We start from the raw sequence: 24036 nt of genomic DNA on the forward strand, positions 1-24036 counted from the left end.
AATTCACACTAGCAACTGTTCTGTTCAGGGATGAAAGGTAATGTGTGCGCCAGATGAGCCACAGAGTGCATTTGTATCAGAGTTTTATGGAGGGCGAAAACTTTTGTGGCTCACAGCACCTTATTTCGTTCTCTGGTGTTTCACGAGCCCTAGGGATGTGTCTGAGTTCAGCAGGGCTCTCATCTAAGCCAAAACCAAGCAGAACAAACATTGGAAGTTGGCCAGCAATAATCATGCTCTCAGCCACCTCCTTCCCCTCCTTTCCTAGCTGTGCCTTTACACAATGCAGGATCTTCCTCCCTTAAATCATACCTCACTAAAATCTCAATCAGAGCTCCTGGCAACTGAAGGACAGCATGTCTGGTGGCAAATACATAGATGAAGAGGTAGGACTGCTCGGTGCATGTGGAAATAGTGTCTTCTTTGGCTTGGGAATTATTGGGACTTAACTCAGATAGACGCCTTCTTTGTAAAACTCTTGAGATCTTTACATTCTTATGTACCTGTCACATAATAAAAGGGAAATGATCTACGAGCCAGGTGATGACATGAAAACGTGCAGATTATCAGGGCTTTGCGGTGAAAACTAAATATTCTAGCTGGTACTACCCTGCGCAGGATTATTTTCATCTGATATGCCTGACATTGGGTTGTTACCTCCTTAAAAAAATATATAACTATGCTCGGGGGAGTAGAGAATGGTATGCAACTTTGGCTCTCTTGACAGAGTATTTATTCTGCATGAATCCGGCTTGGCATTCTTGTTCCCATTCGTAGAATGAGAAGGAGTTTGGGAAAAGCAGTCACTTTGCACAGGTGTGCTGATATCGTCATAGTCGGGGCAGTTCTATGTATACTGAGAGTCGTCGCGGGCTGCGTGGATGGAAAAAACGGTGTTGTTTTCTGAGAAAAGCAAATTACAGGGTTTCACTGGCAATGCTGCTCTTCCCTACAACCCTTCAAAGTGCATTTTATAGGAGAAACATAGTAGTTTTGCCTCTCCCTTTTCCGCAGAGTGGATTGATGTGGTTTAAGTTCATTGGTACTAGTGAGAGGACCCTGGAAATGCTGATTAAACATAATGCTTTAAGTAGTATATTAGGCTCCGTTTTTGATCATGAGCAGTGCATTAACATTGTATAGATGCTTGCAGGGATGGTTTTGCAACAGAACAATAAAAACCTCACCTATCATTTATTGGCAGGGGTGTAATACATCCTCCCTTTGCCTCCGGGTAGTCATTTTTCGTGCTTGACTTGAAGGCACAACTTTATACACATACAACATGCTGTCTTATGTACTTAATGGTAGCTATATACACATTTATGTGCAATGGAAATGTAACTGCAAAGCTAAATCACTTTTATAGAAAAACTTGCTTAGTTCAGTAAAGGGCATGCAAATTTTTACTGATTATGGTTTTCTGGTCCTTTCCGAATAAAGTTTATTAAACAAACATATCACGCCTGTTGAGGTGGGCCCCAAGGACTCATCTCAGGCCTACACTGCAAATCACGTTATACACATTGACACAACCTCTGTTCAGTTCTGTAAACTAGGCAGTGCGGTCCAAGAGGATTGTTTAGTACATACCAATGTGTTTCATAATGGAAGGCTTGAACTAGCACTTTATTAAATATGGGATGGTCAAATAAACAGTACCAAGCACAGAGCATTTCTAGTGCACAAAGGGTAGTCCCAGATGATCTTGTAAATTGGTCATGTGCATTGATATAATGATATAGCTCATATGTTCTAAGCTATTGGTGGTCAGTAGAGATGAGCGAACGAGCAATTACTCGATCGAGCATCGCTCTTTTCGAGCAACTGCCTATTCGGGCGAAAAGATTCGGGGGGCGCCGGGGGTGAGCGGAGGGTTGCGGGGGGGGGGGGGGGGGGAGGAGAGAGACAGCCTCCCCCTGCTACCCCCCGCTCCACCCCGGCGCCCCTCGAATTTTTTTGCCTGAGTAGGCAGTTACTTGAAAAAAGCGATGTTCGATAGAGTAATTGTCCTAAACGAGCACGTTCGCTCATCTCTGGTGGTCAGGCTAGCATGTTTTGTGGGCCTTAGATGCGGCTGTTGCCTTCCTCACCAGTTCATACTATACATTTAATCTCCTGCTACCCTCAGCAGCTAAGAAGTGATTTACATACATAATAACATGTTAACATAGTATGTAAGGCCGAAGGAAGACATATGTTCATCTAGTTCAGCCTATTACCCACTAACGTTGATCCAGAGGAAGGTAAAAATTTCCCAATGAGGTAGAAGGCAATTTTCTCAATTTAAGGGGAAAAAAATCCTTCCCGACTCCAATCTGGAAGTCAGAATAATCCCTGGATAAGCAACCCTTCTGCAGTAGTCAGTAACTATAACATGCAATATTGTAACACTCAAGAAAGGCATGCAGGCCCCTCTTAAAGCCTTCTATCAAGTTCGCCATCACCACGTCCTCAGTCAAAGAGTTCCATAGTCTCACCACTCTTACAGTAAAAAAAAACCCTCCTGTGTCGGTGTACATACGTGATCACTCTCCATTATAGTCTATGAGAAATACATATAAGGGCTGAGTGAGTGTGCTATATTAGTGGTCACTGTTCTAGAAGATGTGCGGTTACATCTCTCATGCAAATGGGAGTTACAGGATGTGTTCTTGGGATTGGGAAGGATTGTCCCACTGAGTACTGTACTGTACAAGCTAGAGGTTGTCTCTCTTGTTGACTGTGATGAGCCAGGTGGCAAAGGTAGGAAGAGATATATTTTATATGTTATTTACACGATAAAATATGTTGTATTTAGGTATAACTAGTATGGGCATGCGTGATATCTGTTTTGCATTGGCTTCATTTATCTAGGCGCAATTGAAACACAATAGCCTATATATAATGCCTAAAGGTGTTCATACACCCTCAATAGCTGCAGTTCATCTGACAGCTATTTTTCCTGAATCCCCCATACACATGAAGGCTTGGCTTGCTTGAGCATTCTTCTGTTTTCCATAGGGAGAGTGGAGAAAGCCGCAACTAGACAGATCTCCGGGAGAAACAAGGATCAGACATCAAAATTCAATGTGTTTGATCCTTTTTCCACCCAATATCTGTTGGGGGAAAGTTAAGGAGTCCTCATACACATACAACAGTCGGCCAGTCCCGATGACTTTTCCTTAATGTGTATGGGGAGCTTATGGCTGGGCTCATAAGACCGTGTGTGCCAGAATGCCAGACGCAAATCTGTCACATGCAGCAAGTATGCAATGATATGCCTACTTGTGTATGCTGCCACTCCCCATGCACTATCTTGCTGTGTATGCACGCGTAATATGCAGCAAGATAGTGCATGCTGCGATTTTTTCACACAAGTAATATGCACGCGAAAAAAACGGAGGTGTGAATGGCTCCATAGCAACCAATGGGCTATTGGTATTGCATGTCACACGTGGGAAAATTGTGCATGCTGTGCAATGACAATACGCGCATGTGAGGGCAACCTTAGTCTGTGAGAAGCCTGTCACTACATGATTATAGGGTCAAAGGAGAATACCCAGAAGAATTCTGTGATAAAACTGGGGTAAGAAACTCCAAACAAATATTGTTGTGAGTGAAACTGTGGTCCCCGTGTCATCCAGTGTCAGACTTAGGGACCTTGGGCCTAGCACAGAAGTTGTATAAAAATAGTAGTTTACTCGTAATTACTTCAGAAACTCAGTTCTTGATGATGATGTACACACAGCTAACATAATCTCTAAATGATTAGAAAAAATAACCCCAAAAAGTTGATAATCTCCAGCGCCAGGCAGAGTTGTCCTCTGACATATTTACTATGCCCCACTGTGGCTGGGCCTATTTATCTCAGTTGTACCTGAGAGTCTTTACTCTCTTAATGGTAAAACATAAAAACGATTTTCATAATTTACCAGTCATTTTCTTCATTACTGATACATAAATGTGAATAAGAAATGAACACAACAGTTTCAGACGTGACTTTTTGGGAACACCTACTTTTATCACTTTATTGTTTCTTCTATTTCCTTTCTCACATCACCAGCGGGACTACTTTTCCTGTAGACAAGGATACAGGTGTTATCATTTTCTTTTCTCACCTTAATGATGAATTGTTGTGTTTTTCTGCAATGCTATTTGAAAGAATTCTAATTTTCCAGAATAGCAGATGTTGCATTAAATGGTGCTTTACGTTACAGAAGGAATGTGGTGAAATTTGTTTAGCAGTGGTGAAACTCAACCACTTGCAAAGTAACTAAGAAAATGGTTGTACTGTTTCAAGTAAACTGTCAACACCTTTGCACTTCAATGACAATCGTTCCACTGGACAAATGGGATTATTACACAAAGGTTGTCTCTGTAGCTTCAGAGTAAACCACAGGAGTAGAATTTACATAATATTTTTTACAAAAATCAGTGTATTCAAAATACAGGGTGCCCCAGTTAATGCTGAGACAGCAAAAATTGAGGTAGGCATCACCAGGAAACTTAATGTATGGAAAGCTAATTTAAGCATAAAATATATTTTTATTTGTAACTGCATGATTCAAGTGCAGGAAGAGCAAATACCATATATACTCGAGTATTAGCCGACCCGAGTATAAGCCGAGTCAATAAGTTTTACCACAAAAAACTGGTAAAACTCATTGACTCGAGTATAAGCCTAGCTATACTCGACTATATACTAGGTAAAGAAAAAATGCAATACTCATCTCCCAGCCAGCATCTGTGTCCCTGGCGCTATGGTCTCCCCAGCAGTGCGGCAAGCTGCTTGAGAATTCTTCCCGCTGTCATCTACCTGCTCGGCTTTGAATTCCCCCGCTATCAGTGCTGTGTAAGTAAGCGCTGTGATTGGATCGAGCGCCAGCCGGCGCTCGATAAACCAATCACAGCTATTCAGTGATGTCATCCACTGAATGGCTGTGAATGATCCAGCGCCGGCTGTGATTGGCTGGCGCTCGATCCAATCACAGCGCTCACGGGGGGAATTCAAAGCTGAGCGGGGAGAATTCTTAAGCAGGTTGCCGCACTGCAGGGAAGACCATCACGCCGGGGACACAGACGCTGGCTGGGAGGTGAGTATTGCGGGTTTTTTGTTGTTGTTTTTTTTACCTCACTGGGGGATTTTTCAGCATAAAAAAATGTGCTGAAAAACTAGGCTTATACTCGAGTATATATGGTAGTTTATATCAACAAGTTCTCAGCATGTCCTTCTGCTTTAATGCAGAACTATGCATCTACGTGCATTGGTGCTCAGCAGCAATTAGTTATCTGGTGTTAATTGTCCAACTGCCCCCATTTTTCTTTGACACAAAGTGATGATGTCATTCACAGGTGTAGCATGATCTACCCCCTTCAGCTTCCCCCAAATTTAAAAATCAAGTGGTGTGGGATCTGGTGAACAAGCAGGCCATGCAGTTTGACCGCTATGCTATGCAATGACATGACCCATAAAAGCATCATTTTGCCAGCTTCGAATGGGTTGCGACTGGGCACCATTATGCTGAAAGTATGTCACACAAAATGGGTAATTCTTCAATAAAGACGTCAACATGTTGCTGAATGAGCTGCAGATATCGTTCTCAAGAAAAAGTTTTCTGCATAAAGCACCAGACCGATTAGCAGTTGGCCAAATATGCCCTGCCAGATATTAATTCTGAACTATTGCTGGTTGCGACATGCCATAACCGCAAGTGGGTTCCATCTTCCACAAACATCTTGATTATGTATGTAAGTGAGATGGAACAATACCTCTGCAGCGCCACCTATTGGAAAGCAGCATTCCTGCAAGTCAATGTTAGACTCTTTATACAAGCCTTGTAACAATAACTGGGAATTGAAAGCCAAGCCAGAATCCATACACAGACTGCTGTTTTGGAGTGAGATGCATGGTGAATGCCACATCTTGGCTGAATATGGACTCATCACTCCATATGATGAAGGTTGTAAAATAAAGATCCTGTTCCATCTTCTATAACAGCCAGTAAAAAATGTGATGCCCGGAATCTGCAGGATACAGTTGTTGCTGCGGGGTTTTATGATATGGTTAAAGATTGTTCTCCTTCAAAATCTGATGCACTTTGGATGTTGGAAAATCGGTGTGTCTTCCTGCTGTCTGGAAGCTGGACTGTACTTGAAGAAAGAAGTGAACACTGTGGCCTCTGTAACTACATAGCCATGTTGTTGCCATCTCCATCTCGGGAGGTGTCCAGCATCGTATGACACAACTTGGATAAATCAGTTGATATACATTAATTATATTCTTGGACAATTCGGGTACTTTTCTCCAAACACGTGCCCTTCTGGCATTTTGTCCACATTCAGCATAAATTATTGGGAGATTTCATAACTCTGCTTGCATGTATGGCATTATTTAATGCTTGTCATGGCACCGACTATTCTACCAGACAGTAGAGCACCCACCTCGAAAAGGGCAGTGTCAGTAGAATAGTCACCAGTGATGACCAGAGCTGGCGGAACAAAGTGAGTCGGTACATAAAAGAGGACAATGAAAAGTACAAACTAGCAGCAAGAACTAGGCACATCCTAAATCTATCACTGGCACCTTTCCTAGGGAGGTGCTGGTTTAAATAGGCAGCAGGAGAATGTGATTGGATTCCAGGTGGAGCAGGAAGCAAGTCCATCATCTTGCAGAGAAACTAGTGCTTCAAACTACTTAAACTTGGCAATTTGAAGGCACCAGCAATGTGGTGAAGCCTACCTCACTATTTGCCCTATCACAACATTAACTGGGACACCCTGTATAAATAGTAAAACAAATCCATTTCAGTTACTAAGTCTCTTACGACATACGCTGTGCTGATTTAGTACTTTAAAGAGAACTTGTCAAATGTGTTATTACCTGAAAGTATCACACAACAAGGAATATAAATTAGGGTGCTTAAAGAGAAATAAATACATGTGAGATCATATTAGTGGATTTGGGATCTTGGACCGCCACCAATTTCCTGGCCAATAGATTTCAATAGATTGCTTAAGACTTTTTTTTTTTTTACTAAGAGGCACCCTGTATTTTCCATAATGCCCTCTTTCTGGTAACTGTCGCTTTTTTTTTTCTTAAACAATGTCAGAAAGTACTGAAGTGGGTGGCTGCCAACGGTGGATAGTTTAATCTGCCAAGAATTTCCTACTTGTGAAAACATGAAAAGAGGATCTAAGGCCTTCAAAATAATAAAACATTTACAGAGAAATGACATATCCTGTAAACATTGCGTTATTAGGAAACACAAAGGAGTAAGGTATTAAATCAAACACGCATTCGAAAACAGTGAAGAATGTTTTTGAAAAATTCTAGAACACAGTCAACTCTATACCCTTCTACGACTACTCCGTAATACACACTTATTATCAGAATTGCCCACCTTACAAGTGGGAGCGATCTGTTAAGAAGGTTGCAGGGTTGAGAAGAATTCAAAATCTGCCCTTACCCTTTGAATCTGTCCAGGAGCTGTTCATGACAGACTGCACATGGAGCATAATATAGCCTTGGTTGTTATATATCCTGCGCCTGCAGACATAACTCAATATCCCTGCTATATTATCGAATTACGTATACATAAAAAGGCCCATTAATTATAAATATGCTACATGCAGAAGAACCCCACCCAAAATATGGGTCTTTTGCTGCTTTATTGTACTGTTGAAACGCAATGTCCTGGGCACCTAATTACAGAGATGTTCCAGGAATCATATCTTGGCAGTAGACTGTAACCATTTGATTTGGCATGTGGCTAATATAGCACAGAGTTTTCAACTGCTTGGTTGAATAGCTCAGTTTTGCAGGATCTTTGATTCCCAGTGATGGAGCCATTGAACTTTTGGTAACTGGAATACTTATTAAAGCAAATAAAAAGCTCTTTGTAAGCAGCACAACTGTAGATCTAGATCTCTAAATGTCTCTTACGGTGAATTTAAAATATTAACTAGTTAATTACATTGGCTACAATGGCCTCATGATGCTCTGCGCCATGTATTATACAACCGCTGCATAATATTGTAAAATGCATCAAATAAAGATGAAAAATGCACAATACAAAAGTAAAGACCCTTTTACACAGGCCAATCATCATGAACAAGCGTTCGTTAGAAACCTGACTCACCAGATTATTGTCCAGTGTAAATGGCATCGATCAACCAATGAGCGAGCAAATGCTTGTTCATTGGCTGATCATATCTTGCCTGCAGGCAGAAAATTCTTGGCGGCACACCTCCCTGTGTGAATGCAGGATGCACTGCCAACAGTGATAGAAGCGAAAGGACCATTAGTCAGCACTTCCTAACAAGGTGACATAAATGTGCTGTTACTGCAATGCAAAAGCAACCACAAAGGTTCAGCAGTATCCTGTCTACGTATATGTAATATTTTATTATTTCAAATTGCATTACTGCCAGATTGGCAATATTAATACATTTGTGGTACATTTTGATATAATTCTGTGAGCCCATCTTCCACGACAAGGTGACCTCACTCAGATGGGTCCCCACAGTAAACAATGTACCTGTACAACAGGAGAATTGCTTCTTTCTTGTGGGCCTAGGCCTACAGAATGAACTCAGGATAGGTAGAAGTCAGCTTCATTCCATACTAAGCAAAGACAGACTTGGAGAGGGTGAAGTGCATGACCAACATGGAGACAATCCCCATCCCAATGTTCAATGCAAATACAAAAAATGGCTTTTAAGGCTTATAATAATAATAATAATAAACTTTATTTGTATAGCGCCAACATATTCCGCAGCGCTTACATAGACAGGGGGGAATACAGAAAGACAAAATACAAACATTACAGAACCACGGTTACATATAGTAATCAGTTGATGGAAACAATAGGGGTGAGGGTCCTGCTCCAACGAGCTTACATACTACAAGTAATGGGGTGATACAGAGGGTAAAGGGGCTGGAGATGTGCATGGTATGGCGAGGTGGAGAGTGAGCGATGCTATACACATAGACAATGGTCAGACATTTAGCCGTGTGACGGCAGAAACGGTGTGACTGCAGGAGCGGTTTATGATGGCTAGCAGGGATTGCAGTCAGTAGGTCAGGGAGCATGTTATCAGGCGGAGTACAGAGAGGTTTGTTTAGGGAATGCGGTATGCCTCCCTGAAGAGGTGCGTTTTTAGAGCACGCCTGAAGTTCTGCGAGTCCTGGATTGCTCGGGTAGCCTTTGGTAGTGCGTTCCAGAGGACCGGTGCTGCTCTGGAGAAGTCTTGGAGGCGGGAATGAGAAGTTCGAATGAAAGGGGCACTCAGTCTAGTTTCATTAGTAGAGCGGAGAGCCCGGGCTGGTTGATGGATTGAGATGAGGGAGGCGATATAGGGTGGCGCTGCACTGTGGAGGGCTTTGTGGATGAAGGTAGCGAGTTTGAATTGAATTCTGTATTTAACGGGCAGCCAGTGCAGTGACCGGCACAGGACAGAGGCGTCCGAGTAGCGGCTGGACAGGAAGATGAGCCTGGCTGCCGCATTCAGAATGGACTGGAGAGGGTAGAGTCTGGTGCAGGGGAGGCCGATCAGCAACGAGTTGCAGTAATCGAGCCGGGAGTGGATGAGGGCGACAATAAGCGTTTTTAACGTCTCCACAGTGAGAAAAGAGCGGATTCTTGCGATGTTCTTGAGGTGCAGCTGACATGTTCGGGCCAGAGATTGGATGTAGGGGGCAAAAGAGAGATCAGAGTCAAATATGACCCCAAGGCAGCGGGCATGTTGTCTAGGAGTTATGGTGGCGCCACACACTGAGATGGAGATGTCAGGATGAGGTCGGTTAGTGGAGGGTGGAAATACCAGTAAGTCAGTTTTAGAGAGGTTTAGTTTTAGGTAGAGAGAGGACATGGTGTTAGAGACAGCGGACAGACAGTTAGTGATGTTTTGGAGGAAGGGTGCAGAGATGTCACGGGCAGAGGTGTATAGCTGGGTGTCATCAGCGTACAGGTGGTATTGGAGGCCAAAACTCCTGATGGTTTGTCCAATAGGGGCTGTGTAGATAGAGAAGAGAAGGGGGCCAAGGACCGAGCCCTGGGGGACCCCAACAGTAAGGGGAAGAGGAGGGGAGGTAGAGCCAGCTTATACATGTTAACGGGATTATCCAACTTTGCAAACAAATAAATAAATAAAAACATCCACATTTGTGTTAAATTGAAAAAGAACTTGCATTCACATCCTGTTTCCTCCAACAATCCAGCACTCACTCTGCCTTGGCCATCACGGTCTTTGCTTACAAGCAGGCAGCATAGGATCACTGCAGCCGATTAGTGGTCACATGCTATACTACTGGCATCACCACTCAGCGCTGGATGCTATGATGTCATGAGTACATCATGTGACTGCTGTGGCCACTGATTGGCTGCAGGGACCACCAGCGGTATGAAATGTAACTGCTATCTCTATTTAAACGGAGACTTATGGGGGATCTTGAGAACTGCAGTGCCAGAGAGAATAAGAAGTGAGTACTGGTTCTTTTTTTTCTTTGCTTTACACAAATAGCAGCAGTTTGTTTTTTTGCTTAGCTTGATAACTCTTTGAAAGTTTTATCCGTATTAAATAATTTTTGACAGGTTTCTGTACTAAAATACTAATGTATTGACTTGCCTTCGAATTCTATAATAGTACTTTGTTGAACCTACTTCTCATACTCTTCATAACAGGAAAGAACTTGCCTAATAATTTCCATTATAGGCATGCTGTCAGAACATTTAAGCCATGGAGCACCTCTGGAAGTTATTAGAAAAGTTTGTAGGCTGCTACATATTGAGAATGTTGCAGTGCATCTGTAGGACTGTAGGATTTCTCTCAACAATGTATGAGATGCAGGATGTGTAGCAATTTGCAATTGTACTCTATGATCTTAGGTCTTGAATTGCAACTCAAGATCTTATGTCCCTAAAAGGAGCTCATACACCTTCAAGAGCTAAATTTGTAGATAAATGCAACCATCTTGATAAATTTATCTATATATAGTATTATACAAAAAACTAATACCACTCCTCCAGAACATCCCTTTCAGCTGGATTCTAGACACAATATACAGACCTATCCAACCAGGGAGGCGAAATGCCAGACAACACAGGAAATGCTCTGCAATGTTTCCCATCTATGACACAAGCAGTCAAATAAATTAGTGCAATTAATCTCACTCTCTCCCCTATAGTGGACTCTTCAACAGGAAAGTCACGTATACCCCAAAAGAAATTAGCCAAACTGATTTGTACCCTAGCGGAGATGAATTTGATAGATAGCTGGAGATACTGGAACCCGACTAAAAGGGACTACACCTTCCTCTCGCAGGTCCACTCCTCCTTCCAGCGCCTTGACTATGTCTTCTTATCATCCTCCCTCCTCCAGCAGGTAGAGAGAGCCCTGATTGACTCAATATTAGTCACTGACCATGCCCCGGTACACCTAGACCTTCGCCTGCCAAGGTGGAGACTCAACCCCTCCCTTCTCGATCAAGAGGAGGAAAGAACGCGACTAAAAAATATGATGGAAGAATTCTTCCAGTTAAACAAGTCGGACGACCTGTCTGTCCCACTTATATGGGAGACCCACAAGGCCTTTATGAGGGGGCTCTTGATCGCAGCAGGGACAAGAGCAAAAAGAAAACAGCAAATAGAAATTGACAATAAACTGGCCCAAATCTCTAAACTCGAACGCGCGACGAAACAAACTCTTAATAAGTCCTCCGATGAGGAACTAGCTTCCTGCAGAAGAGAACTCAAACTCATCCTTGAGGCGAAATACAATAAGAAGCACCTGTACCTTAGACATGTCAATTATGCTCAGGGGAACAGGGGAAGCAAATATACCTCCGCGATCCTAAAGAAAGCACGTACGAGAAACCTTATAAAGTCCATCAAAACGACAACGGGTCAGACGGTCTCCGCTACTCCCGAAACCGCTAGGGAATTTCAAAGTTTTTACTCCAATCTTTATAACCTAAGAGACCCTCTCTCTCCAGAGTCCACCCTAGATTTTAAGGCAAGGATAGACTCTTTTCTTGAAGAACTCAGCCTACCCAAAATAAAAGAGGAGGACTCGATTGACCTGCTAACCCCTATCACTGCCCAAGAAGTCGAAGAACTGATAAACTCCTCCCCACCGGGTAAAAGCCCTGGCCCTGACGGCCTGCCTCTTAGTTACTACAAGGCCTTCAAATCCACACTTATACCTAAACTAACCGAACTATTTAACTCCTTGTTGAACGGTACTCCTCTACCTAAGCAGGCGCAAGAGGCGCATATCACCTTAGTATATAAGGAGAACAAAGATCCTGAATCTTGCGGGAGCTACCACCCTATCTCCCTCATCAATTTTGATATAAAATTTTGGGCCAAAATACTTACCAAGCGACTTGAAAAGTACATCACGAATCTGATAAATCCCGAACAAGCCGGATTTGTTAAGGGCAGAGAAGGTAGAGATAGCTGCCTTAGACTGCTCCATGCGGCCAGTTATTCCCAAACTTACAACATCCCGCTCGCTTTTATTGGCACAGATGCCGAAAAGGCATTCGACCGGGTCGACTGGACCTACATGGAGCAGGTCCTAAAGCACTACAACATCCCTCCCAAATTTATAGCAGCAATTTTCTCCTTATATGCGACGCCCTACGCTCGACTCAAAGTTAATGACTCTCTTTCCCCTCCGTTCAATATAAATAACGGTACAAGGCAGGGCTGCCCCCTTTCACCTACTTTATTCATCTTGGCACTTGAACCTTTCCTACAGAAAGTAAGGTTAGACCCTTTGATACAAGGCCTGAATGTCGGTAGGGAGAAGCTCTCTTCTACTGCCTACGCTGACGACATCATCTTTCTTATTACTAACCCGGAGACGGGCCTCCCCCGCCTAGTCTCGTTGCTGGAGGACTTCGGTGCACTCTCCAATTTTAAAATCAACCTAGCCAAATCAATCGCCTTAAACATATCCATCCCCCTAACCGTTTTAGGGACATTAAAAATAATTCCCCCTTCATTTGGACGGATTCAACAATCGACTTCTTGGGCATAAAGCTCACCAAAAAATCCGAGGACCGATACTCTACTAACTTCCTCCCGCTTCTGCCCAAAATCAAAAAATTGTTGAGAGCCTACGATAAGCCCTTCATATCCTGGTTGGGAAGAAAAAATATATTAAAATCATATGTTATTCCCATCATCCTCTATAAACTCAGGCTTCTACCAATTTTTATCCCCTCCAGTTTTTTCAAAACTCTCCGTTCAATCTTCTCCAGGTACATCTGGAGGGGAAAGAGGCCTAGGCTGGCCCATAGCATGTTGATCAGGAGGCGCTCGGAGGGGGGAGTGGACCTACCATGCCCAAGAGAGTTCTACTTGGCTGCCCATCTAGACCACTGGATGGAACTAGCATGCCCCTGCAGGGACCCCATGATTCAGCTTCTTGCCAGAGGGGCCTACGGCCCGACCCTTGACGCGGACCTTTGGTTCCCAGGGGGGGAGGGGGGGGGGCAGAGGAGGAGGAACCCGCTCCTAAGGGGGACTCTTGAGACCTGGTCTACTTTGGGGAACACTCTGGTTCCTAGCCCCTCACCATACACGGCGCTATCTGCACTATACAGATATATGGCTATTACGTTAGATCCCTGTTCAGTGAGAGTATGGAAGCTCCTAGAAAACAAAAACTTTCAGGATGTGATCTCTATAGCACATCAGGCTCCCTTATCCTCCCTGGAGGATATCCTCCCTAATCGCTCAACCACGCTCCTATTATCCACACACCTGTTAAAAATCATAAACGGATTCTTAAGAAGACATAGGGATGTCAGGCCCCCTACACCTTTCGAGACGGTGCTGAAAGGATCTAATCTGGCTACCAGAAAAGTCTCCTACATATGCAAACATTTTATTGCCCCCCCGAGGGAGACGAAACCTGCCTTCCTTGTCTCATGGGAAAGGGAGCTCAGGATATCCCTAACTCCTAGCGAGAGTAAACTCATATTGAAGACTGCTTTTGGACTCTCCCCATGCGTCACCTCCTAGGAAGCGCATTATAAACTTCTAGCAAGATGGTATAGAACCCCCCAATGGCTGGCTGACCATAAACTACTGGCCCAGGATTGTTGTTGGAAATGCGAGTTGGATACTGGTTCATACCTACATATATGGTGGGAGTGCCCCCTCATTACTTCCTTTTGGAGGGAACTAGAGGGGATCCTAAAGCAGATGTTGCCGAGTCTGACGCTCTCCCCTGAGGTGGTTCTCCTGTGGAGGCCGTCCCCGGCCTTTCATCCCCTTAAGCACAAATTGGTTGCTTTACTCATTGATACAGCTAAGGCTCTTATCCCCACGTTGTGGAAACAGAAAAATCCCCCTTCAATTGAGCTTTGGAGAGACAGAGTGAACCTCCTTGCCAATTTAGAGGAGTTATCGAGCTGGACCAAGGGCACACACGATAAGTTTATTGAGACATGGTCCCCCTGGAGGGCAGTGGTGTGGAAACCTGGTGACTAGGTGGAGTGGGCCTTTATCCCCTTTCCCTCCCCCCCCCCTTTTTCTTCCAACCTTTCCGTGCCTTCCACCCCCCCCCTCCCCCCGTCTACCTGCCCCCCTGTTCGTTCCGTGTTAGTTAGTTCTGCATTTTGTTAAAAGGTAGTGGAGACCAACATACGTAGCTTCCTGCATTATAGTAGGAAAAACCTCCACAGCTCACAAGCACCGCTCCACTTCATTTTGTTTGGACGGTTCAGAGTCGGCCTGAAAAGTGTCTTTTAGTTATCAGGGCATATTTTGTAAGGCTGTCATGCACGTTGTCTTCGGAGTCTAGAACTCCATTGTATTGTATTGTATTATGAGTATATTTTGTCAAAAAACTCAAATAAATATTGATTTATAAAAAATAAATAAATTAGTGCAATTTTAGCGTTAATCCCTACAGTTTTGAAGTACAAGTGAATCCTGGGACCAGTCACATGCATGTGCATGAGTGAGTGAACTTGCCCATGGGCCTTATTGATTAAGGGCAGATCTAAGAAATGCACACATCTCTGGGAAGAGGTCTGTTTTAGGCCCCACATATTATCACATTTTCAAACAAAGTTGTAAGGACAACCCGCCATATTCACTAGACATTATGCTATTCTACATGCAGAAATTTGACGTTTCATTCATGGCTGCAAAGGTCATTTCCCATTAGCAAAAATTACTTTTTGGTCTGATCCCAAGAAGGTTTGCATTGTTTCAATAAATTCCATTTCAGACTGGTTCTATTAAATACTAGGTTCGTTTTTGACACTATAATACACAAAGATTTCCTCTTGATAGAAAGGAGATATTTCATTCACAGTCTGGACACAGAGGTTTTTACATGACTGCTTTAGAGACCACCAACTCCTTAGAAAACAATGTTCAAATAAAAGAAACTTAAAAATTGAGTTTTATACTCGTTATAAAAGACAGAGCTGTACTATGCATACAGTAGAGGCGTTAATTATGATGTTTTCCCCTCCACCATTCTGTCCCCAGAAATCTTCACGCAAATGCACACACGGAACCCCAAAAGATAGTGAACTGCGAATGAGACTCATGGGCAAACATACATGCTGACTGACAAATGCCCAAAACACTCACCTAGCATACCTGCATGCATAAACAGATGAAATAGATATTGTACAAGGTATTGGTTCATATTTTGGCCAAGACACTTAAGCCCATGAGCCTGCAACAAGGGTCCTTATTGTCTCATGGGTCCCTACTCTCACAAGACAACTTACCCTAGGAATCCTGCCTGCAAGCAGGATGATTGTTCCAATAGGGACGGCCCCATGTTGGAACCTGTCTCACCCTTGATGGTAAACAATCCAAGCAGATAGGACACACTTCACATTTGCACACCAGAGAATGCATCCCACACAAAACAGAACTGTTCATACACCATGCACAGACCATAGAACACGTCACTGTTCACCATACCAAGAAACATACATGGATGCAAACACAAGGGAAATGAGAAATCCAGCACCCTCTAGACGAAGAGGCTAGTATATATATGCAGCAGACCAGTAGGGATTGGCTGGCTGGAGAAATCCACACCCAGACAGCTAAAACATCCCATACTTGTGAAGGTGTGCTCCTGGATACCCATAGAACTACAGATCCCAGGACAACCTAACAACAGAGACATACAAGAAAGCATCTCTCAAGGTCTCAAGGATTGTGCTTACTTTTGTATTTGCTTCACCAATTATCTTTATTTATTTATATAGCAGAGGCATATTATGCAGCACTTTACATCACTTTAATATTTGGTTCTCTCCACATTGGGGCTCACAATCTATATTCATCTATCTGTATGTTTTTGGAATGTGGGAGGAAACTAGAATACCTAGAGGAAACCCACACAAATAAGTGGAGAACATACAAACTCTATGCAGATGTTGTCATAGTGTTATAGTAAGTAAGGCTGAAGAAAGACATATGTCCATCCAGTTCAGCCTATTACCCCCCTCCTCCCCCACTGTTATTCCAGAGGAAGGGGAAAAAAACAATGAGGTAGAAGCCAATATTCCCCATTTAAGGAAAAGAATTCCTTCCTGAATCCAATCTGGCAATCGGAATATTTCATAGATCAACAATCCTTCTGAAGTCATAAGTGATTATAATATATAATCTTGTATCGCTCAAGACACTCTTTTAGTGAGTTTGCCATCAACACATCCTCAGGCAGAGCGTTCTATAGTCTCACTGCTCTTACAGTAAAGGACCCCCTTCTATGTCGGTGTAGAAATCTTCTTTCCTCTAGATGTAGAAGATGCCCCCTTGTTACAGTCACAGTCCTGGGTATAAACAGATCATGGGAGAGATCTCTGTATTGTCCCCTGATATATTTATACATAGTTATTATGTCACCCCTCAGCCATCTTTTTTCGAAAACTAAATAATCCCAATTTTGATAACCTCTCTTGGTATTGTAGTCCATCCATTCCCTTTATTATTTTAGTTGCCCGCATTTGTACATGCTCAAGCTCTGCTATATCCTTCCTGAGTTCCGGGGCCCAAAATTGTACACAATATTCCATGTGTGGTCTGACCAGTGACTTGTAAAGAGGAAGAACAATGTTCTCATCATGTGCCCCTCTACCTCTATTGATACACTCCATGATCCTATTTGCCTTGGCAGCAGCTGCCTGACACTGTTTGTTCCAGTTACACTTACAGTTAACTAAAATCCTCAAGTGCTTTTCCAAGTCAGTGTTACCCAATGGTTTCCCATTTAGTGTGTAATGGTGACATGTATTTCCTCTGCCCGTGTGCATAACCTTACATTTATTAGTGTTAAACCTCGTTTGCCACTTTTCTGCCCAAGTCCCCAACTTATCCAGATCCTCTTGCAACCGCCTTGTGTTAATTTCTTTCTATAGTTTTGTATAATCTGCAAATATCGATATTTGACTGTGCAATCCTTCTATAAGGTCATTAATGAACATATTAAACAGAACAGGGCCCCAAACCGACCCCTGTGGTAACCCACTAGTAACAGTGACCCAAACAGACTATGTACCATTTATACCCATGCACTGCTATCACTAAACCAGTTACTTACCCACTTACACACATTCTCACCCAGACCAAGTATTCTCATTTTATATACAAACCTTTTATGCGGCACAGTATCAAACACTTTGGGAAAGTCCAGATACACAAGATCCAATGACTCTCCGTATTCTTATTTTTGAGGACATTGTCGCAGTCAATATGGTTTAGGGAATCTCTGAGCTGGTCAAACTTTGTCTTCCGAAAGTTTAGTATTTTTGTAGCTTCCCCATAAACCTCTCTCTTGAAATAAAAATGTTGAAATGTATTATATTATGGTCACTATTTCCCAGGTGCTCCTCAACCTGCGCCCTGTTTTTCTGCCAGGTAATATTAAGCCCAAAATGGCCATCCCTCTTGTTGGGTCTTGTACGAGTTGAGTACGGTAATTATGTTTAGTAATTGACAGAATCCGGTTACCTTCATGAGATCCACAGCTTTTGGCTTCCTAGTTTTTATCCAGATAGTTAAAGTCCCTCATAATAATTACCTCATTGTGATTTGCTGCTTCATCTATTTGCTTGAGTATTAGATTTTCAGTAGCTTCTGATATACTTGGTGGTCTATAGAAAACCTCTATGATGATTTTATTGTTGTTTCTCCCTCCATGTATTTCTACCCATATAGACTCCACATGTTCCTCTCCCTCACATATATCTTCCCCTTGTGTGGGCTTTGAACAGGATTTTACATAAAGACAAACGCCTTCCCCTTCCTGGTTTTTGTGATCCCTTCTGAACTAACTATAACCCTTTAGGTTCACTGCCCAGGCACAGCTTTCATTCAACTGGGTCTCCGTTATTCCCACTATGTCGTAGTTTTCTTCAGTCATGATTACTTCCATTTCTTTTTCTAGCATTAGTCATGATACATTTTAGAAGGTTTTGGTTATTTTTTATTTTAAGTGTATCACTATTAACTATTCTGCCCGTTGTAACTGTACTAACCCCTCCCACTGCTCCACCCCCATTTCCATTACTTAGTCCCAGGTCACTGTCTACACTATCTTACCCTCTATCTCTCTGATTGCCCTCCTTCCCAGTCCCTAATTTAAATACTCCTTCAAGCTTCTAGCCACCTTCTACCCCAGCACAGCTGCACCCTCCCCATTGAGATGCAGCCCATTCCTACGGTAGAGCCTGTAGTCAACAGCAAAGTCAGCCTAGTTCTCCAGCAACCCAAACCCTTCCTTCCTACAACTCTATTTGTTGTAACTAACTTTATATTTGGTGCCAATGTGTACCAGGAATGCTGGTTTCTCACCAGCCCCTCCGGTTAATCTGTGAACCTGATTCGTGATGTGTCGAACTCGAGCACCAGGAAGACAACACACTGTTCGACGATCCCGGTCTTTGTGTCAGATTGCCCTGTCTATCTCCCTAATAATTGAGTCTCCAGAACCTGTCTAATCTGCGCTGCGCTGCTATTGCCATTCTTACTGGAGCAGACACCTTACATTTGGATCTTAGTGTTACAAACTGCTCATTTAGATTTTGGATCTGGGCTTCCAAATGTGCAACACGCTCACATTTCGCACAGCAGTATGCACCCTCGAACGGCTATTCAAGGACTGCATACATGCAGAAGATATAAACTGGACAGTATTGTCAATCATGAAGCACATTCTAAATCCGGATCGTACATATAGATTAGAAAAAAATATATATGCCAAAATAAGCAGCAATTAAACTAAACTTGTCTTCAGAAGACCCAGACTCCAAAGTCACTGATCCCAAGTCACACACAATACATAATACACTTAGAACACAGTGCAGTTAGAATACCGTGCACACTCACTTAGGTTTTGAGTTATATGGCTCTTATCTGTAGCACTTCTGTTCCTCCTCTGTTTGGAATGGTGGGATACTTACTTGGAGAAGTTCAATGCTGACTACAAATTTACTTGATCCTAGATAACTTGTGGCTTGTTACGAGGTGGCGTGGCCACATAGGACCAATGCATTTATGAATAATTTTCACAAGAAGCTGGTATAAATTATATCAGATCTCTACGCCAAGTCGCAGCTATTGCACATTTCTATGTAGGCGTACACGGATGAGACGAGATGCACCTAAGATATGAAAAGGTGTGCATCTCCTAATATACTTTTGTCAAATGACCTGGCAGATGTTCTTTAAAAAAAAACATGCAAATACCACACCAATACTTAGCCAAGCAAATTTGCAATTATACTGATACCCTTTTCTGCCCACCTGATGACTTGCTGCCTGGCTCTTGAAAGGGTTGTAATGTTTTCTGAAATGCAGCAATAACTTTGAGCATCTGCACTTCCACACATATGGACATTGCAGTCCTCTGTTTCTGTCTGCCCCTATAGCCTCAGTAGCTTCTCTCAATAGCAGCTTTTTTGTAAAAAAAAAATTTTAAAAAATCAAGCCCCTAGAAGAAGTTGTCGTTCTGCTGCAAAACTCGGCATGCAGTTACATCTCAGGCAGATATGCAAATAATGAGAGTTATGGGTGATTAGATGAACAGTCTTGTCACCGGAGGCCCTAAAAGTGGTTCCACCCTTGGCCTATAAAAGGCTCTTAGAGGCTACATGTATGTAGAGTTTGTTAACCACTAGATGTGTCTCTACATGAGATTTCGTCCAGTTAAAAAGGTTTGAGAGGGGACGCATTATTGAAAAGCAAGAAGTTAGATGGTCAAATCAATGAATTGCCGCCACCTGTGCCGTTATAACCAGGCAGTTAGGAAGTGTGGGGACCAGTGGATGTGTGAGGGCACACAAGGCGACCGGGCTCAGGATGTCCCCTCGACAGACTACCAGTAGAGAGGATCATCTGATTGTCCGACAAGCACAAGCCGCTCCAACTGTTGCATTGTCTGCCATCCAGACACAGGTGGCACCGTCGTTACAGGCCCATGTGATTATCAGGAACCTTTTCCAGACACTTGGCTGAATAATGAAACTGGACTACTGTGGAGTGAAACCGTGTTGTCTTTAGCAACAAATCCAGGTTTTATTTGGGCAGTGCTGATGGCCATGTTTGTGTCTGGAAACCTAAGCGTGAGCACCTCAATCCTGCCTTTGATGTGGAATGGCACACTGCCCCCACTGCTGGTGTGATGGTCTGGGGGCCCTTACGTACAAGAGTCGGTCACCCGCAGTAGTGGTAGGATGGACAATGAGAGCTCAGCAATATGTTTAGGTCATCCTGCAGCCACATGTGTTGCTTCTCATGGCGGCATTTTCCAGCAGGATAATGCTCAGCCGCACACACAAGGGGGTCACAGGAATACCTCTACAACATTGTCACCCTTCTGTGGCTGCCCAGTCGCCAGATCTATTGCCAAAAGAACATGTATGGGACCATCTGCAATACCAACTTTGACAGCCTACAAGTTAACATGATCTAGAGGCTTCGTTACAGCAAATGTGGACCAATATGCCGCAGGATACCATACGGTACCTATGTGCCCCCATGCCTGCCCGTATCACATCTTGTATCTAAGCTAGAGGTGGCCCAACAGGGTACTAGAGCCTCCATGATTGCCCGTATCACATCTTGTATCCAAGCTAGAGGTAGCCCAACAGGGTACTAGAGCCTCCATGACTGCCCATATCACATCTTGCATCCAAGCTAGAGGCGGCCCAACAAGTACTAGAGCCTCCATGCCCACCCGTATCACATTTTGTATCCAGGCTAGAGGCGACCTAAAAGGTTACAAGAGCCTCCACGCCTGTCTGTATCACATCTTGCATCCAGGTTAGAGGCGGACCAACAGGGCACTAGAGCCTCCATGCCCGGCCATATCTTGTATCTAAACTACTGGTGGTGCAACAGGGCACTAGAGCCTCCCTTCATATGTTCAGTTTTATGTAATACATTATCCTTTTGCTCTGATATTGTAATCACTTATATCAATTTTACAATCACGTATAGAAATTTTGACAATTCCTTCTAGGGGAGGGACTTTTTTTGACAATGAGTGTATTCTCACATCATGCGCCGGAGGAAATTGACCGGTATTTAAAATAGCCGGTCTTAGTAAATTTCCCACATAGTTCCTTTTGTCTCAGGACCCCTTTTTATCAATATAAAACATGCTTAGTTTTAGTATATTTTATTAAGGACCTAACATTTCTCTTGCTTACAACTATCCACACTGTATAAACTGTAATCTAAAAGATTGCCTGTTGCAGTGAGAACACTAGCTCTAAATATGAAGGCCAGTGGCTTTGTTGCCGTCCTCAGTCCTTTGTACTGCACTCCTGTGGTCTCCCAAGGGGCAAGCTTGAATGACAAGTTTTATATTTTTGACTTGTGCTGTTGTCTTGCTGTATTCAGCAACAATTCATCATTTGGATGTCACTTTGGTAACAATTAATCTGTCTAAACACAGTGGTAACTCTATTGATTTGCAACAGTGCATTTTTTGGTCTTATTCTTCAGTAATTGGTTGTTGGAAGGTGATAAATATAGTTTTCAGATAATAATGCCCTCAGGCTGACAACATGCTGTTGTCAAGATATATAGATGTTCATTATATGACTGGGTGGAGTCTGACACTTCTCATTTTGTTCAATCAAGAAACCGTAACTGCTAATTATGCATTATGTTTCTGTATCTCTAATTCCAAAAGAGGGAATTTTCATCAGCTTTGCTTACTGGAAACCATAAGTGGAGAATGTAATATATATTTGTCCTGCACCTCTCACCTTAAAATGTATCCCTGTAGGCAAATTTCTTAAAGCACAATAAAGTTGCTCAACAAATTGTCTTTTTATGTAGACAGGTCATCTACTTATTCATTGTTTAATAGGGATGAGCGAGTATAATCGCTAAGGCACTACTCGCTCGAGTAATGTGCCTTACACGAGTATCTCCCCGCTTGTCCCGAAAGATTTGGGTGCCGCCTCGGGGCGGGGAGCTGCGGGGGAGAGCGGGGAGGAACAGAGGGGAGATCTCTCTCTCCCTCTCTCCCGCCCGCTCTCCCCTGCTCCACGCTGCAACTCACCTGTCAGCTGCGGCGGCCCCTGAATCTTTAGGGACGAGCAGGGAGATACTCGGCTAAGGCACATTACTCGAGCGAGTAGTGCCTTAGCGAGTATACTCGCTCATCCCTATTGTTTAACCCATGATGGAGCTTATACAGTCACTAAAGGATGTGGCAGATACTTCTTAGTACGTGGTCCTTGTAGACAGAAGAATCAAATATTTGAACATGAGAGTCTCTTCTTTTTCCATTGAGTACAGTCTAGAACAGAATAACTAATCGTCCTGCATAAATGAATGCCCTTTATTCCCATGTTGGGTACAAGAGGCAGACGTTACAGTCAGCAGCTGCTCTTGGTAACTTTCATTGTAGTCATCATTGTTGGGGTTCAGATTAGTGACTGTTCTAGCTGGGGCCAGAGTTCTGTAGCTGTCAAGGTTGTGTGAGCTGTGCAGCTGACAGTGCTAGAGGTTTATAGGACTGGGACTAATGGGGTTCTCTGTGTCTGATCCTGTTATGGCGTCTGTATGGCTGACAATGTATGGAGGCTAGTGATGTTAACAAATTCCATATCTGTCACTATTATGGTATGATCACACATGGCAGAGTTGTTTCAAAAATGTGTGCAACTGAAAAATCCATTCCATAGATGTGTTTTGGGTGGTTTCTGCAGCAGGTGGATGGATTTCTGCAGGCCCCATTTAGATGAACAGGACTCTCCCAAAAAGTTCTGCAACGAAACTCAAATCTGTGAATTTATCCCTTGAGAGACCTTTCATATGAAAGGCAAGCCACCGAAATCCTGCACCAAAATTCGGAGATTACCAGTGTCTTTTAGTGCAGAATTGAAAATGTCTTTAAATCCTCTTGCAATTCCCTGTCAAAATCTGCAGTTCGCCCTACGGGTTTAGATGTAGAATTCCGCAGCTATAGATTTGGGTGCGTCCTATGGGCTAATCCTGGCCCTATGAAACGTTCCTAAGGAGACAATGTGGTTGGCACTATTACAGGCCCCCTTTGGCTAGCTCCACTCATGTTCAGCTATAGCTGGAGCAGAGGGAAATAAAGGGGATCACAAATTGTAAATTCAACCATTGCAGTGGTTTTACACAGGTTTTTGTGGACGCTTTTCATGCAGTTTCTTCGAGCCAAAGCCAGAAGTGAATCTAACAAGATGGAAAAAGTCTAAGGGCGCTTTCACACATGGCATACAAAATACTGCACGGATAAATTGAAAGAAAAGAGAAAAAAATTGATCCTTTTTTCTCCCCCATTGATTAAAAAAAACGGAAGGCAAACGGAAAGTCTTCGGTTTGCTTTTGTTTCGGCAGGTTTACGTTTTTGTGGAGAATAGCGCAGTGTTTTTTTCTCCATCTAAAAAACCAAAAATCTGACAGAATGAAAGCAAATGGAAGTCTTCTCGTTTGTCCATTTTTTTTTAAAATCCAACAAAAAAACAATCGGGAAAAATACGGATCCAATTTTTTTCATTTTTTTTTAGTTTCTCTC

The 24036-nt window shown here is 43.1% G+C and overlaps 1 protein-coding gene across 2 annotated transcripts in view; it reads left to right on the forward strand.

Moving 5' to 3' along the window:
• Positions 1–239: 239 nt before the first annotated feature.
• Positions 240–24036, forward strand: part of CAV1 (caveolin 1) — a 69030-nt gene continuing 45233 nt past the window's right edge. The window contains exon 1 of one of the 2 annotated variants that reach the window (XM_066591806.1): positions 240–386. In XM_066591806.1, coding sequence (XP_066447903.1) covers positions 357–386 — 30 coding nt within the window. In that variant the 5' untranslated portion in view covers positions 240–356. Of the gene's footprint in view, positions 387–2649; positions 2746–24036 lie in introns of those variants that run through there. The other variant, XM_066591807.1, reaches the window with a different exon arrangement.

Source organism: Eleutherodactylus coqui, chromosome 2, assembly GCF_035609145.1.
Source record: "Eleutherodactylus coqui strain aEleCoq1 chromosome 2, aEleCoq1.hap1, whole genome shotgun sequence".
Lineage (NCBI taxonomy): Eukaryota > Metazoa > Chordata > Amphibia > Anura > Eleutherodactylidae > Eleutherodactylus > Eleutherodactylus coqui.